This window comes from Macrobrachium nipponense, chromosome 28 (assembly GCF_015104395.2).
Source record: "Macrobrachium nipponense isolate FS-2020 chromosome 28, ASM1510439v2, whole genome shotgun sequence".
Taxonomy (NCBI): domain Eukaryota; kingdom Metazoa; phylum Arthropoda; class Malacostraca; order Decapoda; family Palaemonidae; genus Macrobrachium; species Macrobrachium nipponense.
The window spans coordinates 56,661,941-56,675,063 of record NC_087217.1 but is presented as its reverse complement, the minus strand read 5'-3'; the positions used below and the strand labels follow the sequence as shown (position 1 = coordinate 56,675,063).

General features: G+C 35.7%; 1 protein-coding gene across 2 annotated transcripts in view; it reads right to left on the bottom strand.

Annotated features, from left to right (window-relative positions):
• Positions 1–772: 772 nt before the first annotated feature.
• Positions 773–13,123, bottom strand: part of LOC135201756 (cell adhesion molecule Dscam2-like) — a 180,581-nt gene continuing 168,230 nt past the window's right edge. For both annotated transcript variants that reach the window (XM_064230993.1, XM_064230994.1), the window contains exon 31: positions 773–1,860. In XM_064230993.1, coding sequence (XP_064087063.1) covers positions 1,548–1,860 — 313 coding nt within the window. In that variant the 3' untranslated portion in view covers positions 773–1,547. The remainder of the gene's footprint in view (positions 1,861–13,123) is intronic.

Genomic DNA, 13,123 nt, shown 5'->3' with positions numbered 1-13,123 from the left:
AATGTCAGAAAAGTGAAGTTCTTTCAATTCAAGTTTGTTCTGTTGAAGGACGTCACAAACTTACTACATACATATATATATATATATATATATATATATATATATATATATATATATATATATATATATATAATATTCTAACATATGCACTGAAGTAACAAATTACCTTAAGACTGTAAAAGCTAAGCTTGATCGCTATGTAGAAACAGTACAAAACAAGTTAAAATTAGTTTTAACTGCCATGTCGACTAGATGCAAACTCTAGTTCTTACAAGGCGCTTGTGAATTCATGTAATAGCTCTCTCGTTATAGAATGCGTTAAAACAGAAATGAAGAATACCTGCTTTTGTGAGAATTTTAGCTTTTAGTGAACATTCACTCTTACATGCAGAATGTACGTTCTGTTTTGTAATTTAATTTATATTTTTTATTTATAAAAACTAAGAACTTACAAATCCCTGTATGAAATTCCATTAGAGCTCTTCCAATTTATCAAGATGTTCCTTATTTCTAAGCAACAGTTCAATATATAAAGGCAATATATATATATATATATATATATATATATATATATATATATATATATATATATGTGTGTATATATAAATAAATATATATATAATATATATATATGGGTGTATATATAATAATAATAATAAATAATTATATATACTATATATATATATATAAGATATATATAATATATATTATATATATATATATAATATATATATATAGTATATATATATATATATATATTACATAACTTCTCTTCAAAACTTTATTATAAATTCTCTCGGGCAAGCTGAAAATATTGATAATTTTCTGTAACAATAATAAACTTAACGATTTTGAAAAATAAAAATTAATTTTCCCTGTAATCATCAAAAGAAAATACAATATTAAATCTTCATTAATCTATAGAGCTGGTAACCTGGACGAGCTGTGATAGCAAATCGCTCAGTTCTGGAAGGGATTTTGTTTTCTTTTTATTTCTTAGCGATCTGGTAATGTGGAAGATGAGCAATCCTAGAAAATCCTTGAATTCGTTGAGCGCTGTTCCTAGTTCCATATCCATTCTTTTCGTCGTTTATTTATGAACTGGTTCTCTCACGTTTTTCTGCATGGCTTGGCTTCATGCTCGTCGAATTTTCCGTATTAATATTTCGTCCGCTGCAGAGCTACAAGCACTCCGCCATTCATGAAGTTTATGACACTACATCACTTCTGATAAGCGGTTATTAGTACTAATCAGTCCTGAACATATTTGTATTTTATTCTTTTCTACAGGTGCAGTCATATAGTATAACTTTTACTTTGTCATTTTCTGTTGGTGTTGCAGTGATTTCCATTCACTATCGATGAGACATGACATGCGTCATTCAATTATTGAAAATGTTTGAAGCACTCCCTTGGAAAATATTTATTACATACATCAACAGGCTAACGATAAAGAGCAAAAGCTTAGAAAAGACACTCTAACCCAGATATCATCATCATCATCACTGTCTCCGAAACCCTTTCTTTCGTCCTGACACCTATTTCTTTCAGACGGCTATAGAGTAGTCGAGCATCCTCCCTTTGTATTTACCGTCACTGTACCTCCTCGGGGGAGGCAGAATGTCCCGGTCACACTCCGTTTCACTCACCTCCGGAGGCTCGGGGTTGGGGCCTCTTGGGTTGAGGCACCCGGAGCTCTGGCCTACCACGGGGTACGATGGCGGCGCCGCAGCAGGGATCCCGATCCCCCCTCCCTTCGACGCCGACGCCGCCGCCGCCGGGGCCACTACAGACCCCTGGACCGCCGCTGCCGCCGCCGCTGTTGGCAGGATGGCCTCGCCCTCCGTCATCACACGCGACCTGGGAAGCAGGGAGGGGCGTGAACCTGGGAAGTCCTCACCACCCCAGGAAAGAATCAATACATCAAATCATATGTCATTCAACTTAGACTAATAAAGTTGTACAAGGTCTTCGCCTTCTGATAACAGCAAAAGAGAAAGTGTGAGAGGTTCTTACTTAAGCCTTAATAACTCCAAAAAGAAAATAAAATCAAAGTATACTTCTCCTTTGTTATCATTTTAATTTTCTACCCCTTTCGTTTGTTGTCGGCTGACAGATCTGTGTGAGGATGGGCTTTCCTCATCCAGGTTCAAGAAGTGCTTTTTCTAAATTATTTTACCAAAAAATCAACATATATCAGGGACAAAACATAATTTACATCATTATCTGACTCAGCGCTTTAATGTATAATACCAGTTAACGATAGAACGCACCAATTCAGTTACTCAAATGCTTTAATCTCTGTCTCACAGTTTCATATGTCTTCCCAAGCAAGTCATAAAGGACATCTTAAATGAAATAATGAATTCACTCGTGATGCATATTACGAAATTTTAGCGAACGTCCAAGACAGCTGTAAACTACGATTCAACGTCATAGCTACGGAAGTAAATTATTTAAATCGTAACGTATTAACTACGCGAGTAAATGATTTAATTCGTAACGTATAAATGAAAAATTTGTTGCAACTGGCCTTTCAATTGCCATTTGAATTTCGTGGTACAATGGCGTGGCGGAAGCTGAATGTGGTTTTGACATTTTGCGTAGAATTAACCTTTATAAAACGTCAACAAGGCTTTATTAAACTAATTCACTTTCGGCGTAAGAGATAAAAAAAATTTATGAGATTCCAACTTCACATTTATAATATATATATATATATATATATATATAATATATATAATATATATATATATATATATATATATATATATATATATATATATATATATATATATATATATATATTGCCAACTGAGTCTAATTTCTGGTATATTTGCCTTAAGATGACTGATAAATTCTCAATCGAATGGTTTAGTTGAATTTAGTAAATATGAGTTTACATTACAACCGTCGAATAACGGATATTTAATGAGAAAACACGTCCCTCCTTATTTATTACATCTTCATCTCATTTCCCATTTATCCAGAAGAATTCTGCACCGACAGGTCAATATAAAGCAATCAAGCATTCATCAATTTGTTTTGCGATTATGGTAATATATATATATATATATATATATATATATATATATATTAAACGTTTATTTAACCTTTCGTTAAATGCAGCCTGCCCATTGACGTTGACGAACTGACTGAAATGAAATATTAATAGCGGGACGACATCTTAGGCAACTTGTTATTCTGCTGTCTAGAGATTACAACTGGGGAAGTTCAGCAGCGTTGCCCAACTATCGCGAAATCTCCTAAAATCGCAAGTAATTACGAGAAATGATGAACGTACTCCATTTTCAGATCTCAGCCGAAAACAAAAGAACGGAGAGAAAGCAAAACAACCAAGCATGCAAGCTGAAGCGAAAAGCACAAGTTTCAACAACATAACAAAAAGCTCTGTACGTCTCTTTATTAGAGCTGAAATTTACAGAAGATTTAAGACCAAAAATAAAAGCCTTTTTTTTATTTATTCATATTCAGTAACATGATGGAACATACAATCAGTTTATTTTAACCAGCCAAAAGACAAAGCATTACTCTTTCATATTTTATCAGACAACAAAATGAATACTATAGACATACCTATAAAATCTAGAGGAACCCTACGACTAGGAGGTTAGTTTAAACTTCTAGCTTAATCTCCGATGTTTGACTGATTTAACCATTAGCTTATAATTTAGTTACATTAAATACTATTTAAACAACTATTTCTTAGTTTTAAAATTGTTGTGTGTGCGTGTGTGTGTTTATATATGTGAATATAAATACTGATATACATATATATAAGACTGGAATTACATTTATTAAGCAGTTGATGGACTCAAAACATAAGACATAAAAATAGATATTCAAATATTAAAAAATACCTTAGAGAAATAATATATATTATCTAAATTGAACAGGAAATTATTTTCCAGAGCAAAGTAACTCAAATGAAAGTCTTGGTAGTTAAATAATAATGAACAAAACGTTAAACAGGAACCAACGCAACATTATCAAATGAATACAAAAGTGCATACTCCGAATGAAACTGATTTAAAAATCATGCCGGAGGATGCACACAATGACAGCATAAGATTTTCACAGATAGGAACTGTCCTAGGGAAAAAAGTTAACTGGTGGTTGGAAGAAAGTAAAATATTAAACATAAAATTCTGTCATAAAAGACAGTTATGTTACGTTCTTCAGTGAAATAACACTCTTTGGTAACACACACACACACACACACACACACACACACACACACACACACACACACACACACACACACACACACACACATATATATATATATATATATATATATATATATGGGAAAAATAAAATAAAAGATTAACTGCTGGTTGGAAGAAAGTAAAACATTAAACGTAAAAATCTGTTATAAACGAATTACGTTCTTCAGTGAAATAATACTCTTTAGTGATAAAAACATATATATTTATTTTTTGATGAGAAATAATAATAATAACTATGACGCATCGTATATACGTTCAGTACACAAGACGCAGATTTCGAAAAAAAGGGCCTTACAAAAATGTGGTAAAAAGCCTCATTTTCTTATAATTAGAGGCATAAAATGCATAATAAAAAGTGTTCTTACGTCACGTGATAAGAGTAATAAAACGAAATGAGCTTTAAAAAAGTTGTTGATTCCCATCCTATCGCAAGCCGACAGCGAAGCTGTTATCAAGTTATTTGATAACGCCTTTTTTTTTAAATGCCGTTTTTTCCTGTTGTTCGAAGATGTGCTTCATTTTCGTCTAGCACTTTTTTCTTTAGCTTCTTAAGAAACGCGTCTTTCATATACCTAAAAATATGAAAATTGAGTCTATTCAGCAAATTGTAAGATAATTTGGATTTTTACTAGATATGCAAGCCAAGTGGATACTCTCTCGGCTCAGGTGGAAGCAGCTGACGCCTGGAAATAAGGTTTCAAAATTGGCTGCTCACGCACATAGTGTGAACAGCATAAGTTCCTCTTCGGCAATAGAGCAATTGTTGGGGGTGGCAGTAGTGAAATTATAACTTACAAGACTCAGGTTTGCTTATGTAGGAAGAAAAAAAAAAGAAACTTGGGTTTGTATATGTTGTTAAGTGCAAATTATCATCAAATTGGGGATGAATTACCTCGAAATTGTGGCTGTTGATGTGCCACCCTGAAATATCATCTTCCCAAGTTATGTAGGTGAGCGTGGGAAGTTGCCTTTTGTACCCTGTTATCTGTTCTGACAAGTGAGCGTTGGGAAGGCAGGAAACTACACTAAAGTACAGCTAGAGTTTCATTCCAGGAAGAAACATTACGAGATCCCAGTCCCCCAAGTAGGGAAGAATGTTTGGAAGGTGGCACAGTATCACTAAATAACCAAGACAGTATGCTCTCCCCACCCCCACCCCTTGTTTAGAAGAGAAGCTGAGCAACTAACCTAGTCATACATAGGACGAGCTATTGAGTAATTTACCTGTGTCTGACCCACCAAGCTTGAATACAGATGTTGTAGGGAGGACGTAGTTAGATAGAGGGAATGCAATCGATTATGTGTTATACATCCAACCCTAGGTAATAACAAATATTGAGGCGCTACCACAAGTGAGTGACCTCATGTGGGTAGAAAGGGGTCAAGGCTAGCACCAAAAAAGTTTGTACTTGCTAACAATGGGGCAATTCTCCTCACTTTGTGCTCTCTCTCCTGTTGTATACCGTCTACATCCATTCTTGATAACCCATGCAACCGTCTGATCAGAATAATGGTTCCACCTGTGAATGGCAGGCTTCAGCTAACTCTGGAAGGTAGTACTTCCTCTGCCAAGTGGGTGGAGGAGGCAGCAACTTGGTAGACCTATCAGATTTCAACGAGTTCTCGGGTCCATAGTTATGGTCATCTTCTTTGCTGAGCATACCTTCCACTTATGGGACATAATGGGACAGCCTCCTGTCTAACTCAAAGAATTTGTTCCACACATGACATTGAATGTCAGTTAGCCACTCCAGATGCTGGACTGAGACTGTTTCACTTATGCAAGTTCCACTGGCAAAGGACCACCCAATCCTTGGAGTCTGTGGCAGGGCAGGCTGACTTATTTACTGAAGCAAGAAAGACAGTATCCTGACTACTTTTATCATCTCTTCCATTCTCATAATTTCCAGAACAAGCAGAGCCATCCAGGCTGGTACTACCTCAGTGTAACAAGTAGGAGCATGAGTGTTTATCCTTTGTCATACCATAACTTGCTGGTATGGTATGACAAAGGTAGGTTGGTGTGGCACTGAGGTTGGTAGGTAGGTTGGTGTGGCACTGAGTGGTGAGTGGGCCAGTTGCAGCACTGAGCAGCATCGTGAAAATTTGTCTTGTCATAAAATGCTTGTGGATGGTTCCATTATTGTGAAAGCTTAAATATGTCATCATGTGCCTAACATAACTTTTATTTTGGGGTTTGCATTCCTTTCTGAACATTTAAATTTGTAAACCACAATGGTCCCCAATTTCTAGGATCACCTGGGGACCAATGTAGTTCTTCATTGCAAAGTTGTTTACCAGGTTGGGGTGGCTGCGGACTCTTAGTGATACTCCCTCCAACGAAGGATGTAAAGTTTCCTAAGGTGGATGCAAATACATTCCTGGATACTGCTATGGAACTGTCAAAACCATAAACCTGGTAACCCACTTAAACCCTCTACATCCCAGCTGACATCCCCGACAAGATAGCGTAGGTCATAAACCTCAACAACTTAACATCCTACACAACTGCAGGCTGTTCTTCGCAGGCCTTCATTGAATTTACACATCGATAAAAGCACCAAAGCATCTGTGGATGCAGAAAGCCTTTTAACCGATGCTTCATATGCTTCATTTGAGGAGACGGGCATTGACCCTCTCACAATCCATGTGAAGAACTGGTGGAAATACTACTGGCATACATAATGGGGACCCCTTTCCTCTCGCACAATGGTGTGGCAGAAGGATTACCTCTTGACGTTCTCTTTGCCAACTTGTGTATGGCTGCTGTTGTACACAAGGCATTCAGCTATCACCAGAGACTAAGCATCCATGTCAGAAATGTGGATGATATCTTCATTGCCACCAAAGACACTAACAATGCAGTAAAACTAGCACCAGCCCTGAAATCCAACAGAAGCCATCAAAAATAAGACCCTTCTTTTCATTGATGCTCTCAACAGCAAAGCATAGAATGTTACATCCACCTTACACTAACAAATGATCACAAAATAGACTATAGGGCAGCTTACCAAAATGCAGCAGTACCCACCAGAGCTGAGGAGCCTGGTTTATGAAGCTTCATAGAGAGTCATCCTGATCCATGAAGTTTCAGTAATCGATTATAATATATATATATATATATATATATATATATATATATACATATACATATACATATACATATATATATATATATATATATATATATATATATATATATATATAAGTCATATCACTTTTCCGTGATTCATATACATATATCGAGCTACAATGTCCTTTAATATCTAATTCGCTCTACCTCGGAATTAATATATTTTCATATATGCTTAACCGAAGGGGAATTTTTTCTCGATAATAGAAATTCCCCTTCGGTTAAGCATATATGAAAATATATTAATTCCGAGGTAGAGCGAATTAGATATTGAAGGACATTGTAGCTCGATATATATATATATATATATATATATATATATTATATATATATATATATATATATATATATTATATAGAAGAAAAAACTTTTCTGCATCAGGTTATTTGATTAAAATAGTTTGTGATTATTATTCTTCCCAGCATCCAGTATCGCCTTTCTTCGAGGAGATAGTTACCGAGAAGTCAGAGTTGATGGAAAAATGAACATAGTTTTAATGATTGCATTTACACCTTAGGCAAAGTTTTAATTCAGTTCGGCAAATTCTTAGCTTTAAAAGTTTCTAATCTTCGACAGTTTTTTGCTTTTAGTGAAAAAAATTCTCTCTTTCTCTCTCTCTCTCCTTCCCAGCCATTCTTTCCCGTCTGGATCAAGTTCAACCCAGGACACAATACCAGCGCCGTCCTATTATCTTCTCCAATTTCAGCGATGCCACTTTCTAAAACATATTTCCACCGCTGTTCACAATTTCTATTCAAATGGCATGAAGTTACTTCCCACCCCGTTCTATTCTTGTATCATTCATACTCGCCTGGTATAATGATGGTCTCCTCGGCAGGCTTTTGATGGCGTTCGTTTGAATAAAATGAAGAATACGAGAGAGAGAGAGAGAGAGAGAGAGAGAGAGAGAGAGAGAGAGAGAGAGAGATGGGCATGGCTTCGACCGCAATTGAAGCGACCGTGTTTGAGGCGAATATTCTCATGAAAAGATGGTGTTTACTCTTATTACAATGCACAAGGATCAGATATCTTGCGGCAAACATCGAAAAACAGAAAGCAAAAATAAAGTGCAGGCTTACGAAGAGATCAAATATTGAAGAACAGAAAAGTAACAGTAAAAGTCAGAAGTGTTGCGAGAGCAAGACAATGACTGCATTGACGCGAGTGTAAATTCTATTATGGGCTTATCAATAATTTCACTAAATATTATTTTATGTATAGTACAAAAACGAACATATTTAGGAGAGAGAGAATGAATAAATTATGAACTCTAACCAAGCACTGAGAAACTCAATTATTTGGCGTTTAACACACAAGCTTTTCGAAAGAGATTGACAGCTAGATGAAGAGATCCAGAAAATAAATGTGATGAAGTTCAGCCAACTGAAGGTGAAACTGGGAGAAAACCCCAAAACGAAGCACTAGTTAAAGTTTGGAAAAGACAGAAGAAAGGGAATCCTTTAGTAATGCCTGCAGTGCACTACATGAGGTGCACTGATGACACTTCCCGCGTATGAGAGAGAGAGAGAGAGAGAGACTGCTATTCCTTTTATTCTTATGTGAATATTAATCAGTATCTGTATCCAAACACGTACACGATGTTATATATATGAGGACGAAAAGGAATTGATGAAGTTTCAAATTTACTTGCAGCCAACGTTTCGAAGCATGGCCTCATCATGAGGGGTAAACTACAGAAATTAAAGCAATTAAAATCAAAGCAAATGACTCTGCAAAGAAAATTTATGTTAAATATAAATGCTAAAAATAGAAACAAAATTAGAACCATCCTAACATCTCAAAATATGGAAATCGAGTGACCATGAAAGCATCAGGAGGACAAAAGAACATCTTAAGCTATTATAAACTGAAGGGCAGAAGACTAAACTGTTCAGTGATGAAACCAGCTGTTTGATAGTTTGGAACTCAAAGCTATGAAGTGAGGTTTCGTCATCTGCTTGCGTTATGATTTCAAAATCACAAGTAATGTCACTGCCAATTTTATACTTTAACTGGTGAATCGAGAATACGGCTGTCCCAGGAAGTGCCAATGTTTTTAGATACTAATGTAGTGTATCCGAAGCAGAGGAATAAATGCCTAATAAATAGCAGATGGGCCTCTTTCGCGTTAGAACAAAGGCGATCACAATGCCAGGTCAATCACCACGGAACGGTATACTGTGGTAGTTGCCAGAGGTACAATCCAGCAACCGTGAAATAGGAAATGCAATACCAGTGTAGTGTCGCAAGGCAGACGACCGCTTAGTGAAGTTGTATAGATCCCGTGATTAAAGAAAATCCCCTTAATTGGCGGATGGAGATTGAGGATATCCTTCTGGCGTCAAAGGCAACCAACTGCCAATTCTGAAACTCAACATATAGCGAATTAGCAAAGAGCTAAGGTTGGATGTAATGTTAAATGTTGAGAAGACTGGTGAATCCAATACTCTGCACTTACACACACACACACACTATATATATATAATCTTAACAGTGGGCCTAGCGACACAAAGGTCACGTGCCTTAGGCACTGGGACCTTCACCCACTGGCTGCCGGACATAGAAACTTGAAATCAGCACCTTACGAGCCTACTGATGCCCAGAAGGACTTTAACTTTTTTAATTCAAATATATGACCTTACAGAAGAGACAGTTGTTTCGGACTCATCTTTTATGTGCTAATCATTCTCCTTTCGGTTATACATACTTTACGGACAAGTGGTTCCCACGTGTTCCAATAAACGCAGACTAAATAATGAAGCAAATAACTCGCTAAACAAACGTTCAGAAAAGGTTCATGAAATCAAATATCTACTCAAGATTCTTATCTACGAAAGCAGGGGTCAGAGGGCGTAATCCTTCCCGGAGAGAACGACACAGAACTAAAACAATGTCAGTGTCAGCGTTACCGTGAAAGATAAAATAGCATTTGCGTCAACGACTGCCGAAACTTTCACTGGGGGATTTTGCAAAACCCGCAAAACTCAGATACACAAATAATAATACGTTATGACGAAGGCTCAAGTTTGTAGTGCAAAGTTGCAATGGGAACGACCCAGGGACATGCGAGGCGGAGGACCCTGGACGTCGGGAAAAATATAATAGAACAAAATAAATTCTCCATTTGGTACAAATGAAAAGTTACAGATTCTATGTGAATTGTTGCCAGGCACACTTGACTGTCCTGGAAACGAGTAAATTCTCTCTCTCTCTCTCTCTCTCTCTCTCTCTCTCTCTCTCTCTCTCTCTCTCTCTCTCTCTCTCTCTCTCTCTCTCTCTCTGTGAAGACACAAACGCACTGGCGCAGACACTCCTGCATATGTATAGATCGTCCATCTCCCCCAATGTGAAGATGGTGATGTGTTCGGCGCCCTTGGGTGAAATCTCGTCGAGATAAGGCACGTTCTGTCGCCTGGCTCGGGCGGTTCCAGGTAGACGGACTTTCTCCGTCTTGTCTGATGTGATCAATATTTTCAGTTTGTTTACATTGTGTATATATACATATATATGTATACACACACACACACACACACACACACATATATATATATATTATATATATATATATATATATATATATATATATATATATATATATATATATAAAGCGCACGGTTGTAAAACCGTCAGTACATAAACAAATGGAACCTACATTATGAGTCCTGAAAGTCATGTGCGAGTAGAGTTAATGAATTAATCTCTACATGATGGCAGACGTTCTACTTTAACAATGGAAACTTTTAAAAAATCAAACAATACAGATAAATCAAGGAAAAGTAAGTAAATTAAGGAAATTCGTGATTCTAGAGACCCCTTCATATCTTAAAGTATCGATAAAACGAAAGTTACCGATGCACAGTCTAGGAACTATCGACAACATTAACTGCGGTGAATCAATTACACAAGTAGCTAAGTAACCAAGCTGACCTTTAAGTAGAGCCGGATCACGATTACGAAAGATTCCTGTTTTGTAAAACGTAAATCACATTTGTAATCTGTTTAGAAATATAATGATGGCACATATACTTCACCACTAATCTAACTGGATTTGATTCATGCGTGTAATTTGACCTTTGCAATACCAGTTTCTGCGTATTTCCTAAACTGACGTACTGACAAAAGCCAAGGACTGAATGCTAGTATTCTTCAGTTACAGGAAATGTCAGGAAACCTACAACGAAAGTATAATTTAATTAAATATCTTTACTAATACTTTCCAATCAACCCAAATTATTTCCGGGAATATTGCAGACTCGGAACGAATTCCAAATGCATATGCAGTGGAAAATAAAAACCTACGGAGAAAACTTGTAACTACACAAGCTTCAATAAAAAAAAATGAAATGCAAATGCAAAGGGTAAAACAAATGTGTAAAACTAAACAAGAAACGAAGTAGATGAAATACCAGACTAAAACAAAAATAGACGAGTCAAAAGACAAATCTGCAAGTGGAGAGGTTATTTCGACGACAGCAATCTGTGGTCGGAAGGGTTTGTAGTCAGATAAGAGTCTAGCGATTGAATTTATATTTGTGAATGAGGACCCACTACAGACTTTTAATTATCATTTACCAACATGTAAACGTAAAATTCATGGGGTGTAAATTTTAAAATACCTGTGCACCTGAGCTTGTGAAATATATATATATAATATATATATATATATATATATATATATATTATAATGTATGTATACATAAACATATAGTAAATTTACATATATTTATATGTAATGCATAAACGTATGTGTATATGTAAAATAAACAAATAGTAAATTTACATATATGTATATGTAATGCATAAACGTATTTGTGTATGTAACATAAATAAATAGTAAATTTACATATATGTATATGTAATGCATAAACGTATGTGTATGTAACATAAACAAATAGTAAATTTACATATTTGCAAATATAATGCATAAATATGTGTGTATGTAACAGAGAGAGAGAGAGAGCGAGAGAGAGAGAGAGAGAGAGAGAGAGAGCTCTTCCTCTCCTCTTCCCATCCGTCAGCGGATGAGGAGCGAGTGGGTGAGTGGGTCCAACATATCCGATGTGAAGTGACTCTCGAGATGGGTCTTTGAGGGGTATCACCTCCCTCGAGGAGGCTGGATACTAGATGACACTTGGGATTTGGGGTTCCATATTAAAACTTGATATTTTCTGAGTTTTCCAATCAAAAAATATTTACGAGTTTAGTATTCCAAGAAAGATATGTATGTTGCACTCCATTTTATCTAACACTCAGATGATGATTTAAGTTCTATTCTGTATTAATATATATATATATATATATATATATGTATATATATATATATATATATATATAATATATATAATATATATATATATATATATCTATATATATATATATATATATAGATATATATATATATATTCTATACTGTGTGTGTAAGTCTTCTGTTTTTATATGTTAATTAAATAAAATAACAAATACCATTCTTTCACAATGTTAGGAAACTCCCTTCTTACTAATATGTAAATCATGATCAAAATTTCCCTATATTTTCAAACCGCTCCCCTTTAAATAACTGCTAAAATAAAATGTAAGTCAATAAAACAAGCCAAACTGCAATCTTAAAATGAAAATTCACGCGACAAGAAGCCGTTCCGTTTCGTCTATTTATGAAATCTTTTCATACCAGGATACCAGTAACTTCCCGAGAGTGTGGACCTCAAAGACCGAGAGAGAGAGAGAGATATTTTTCTTTCAG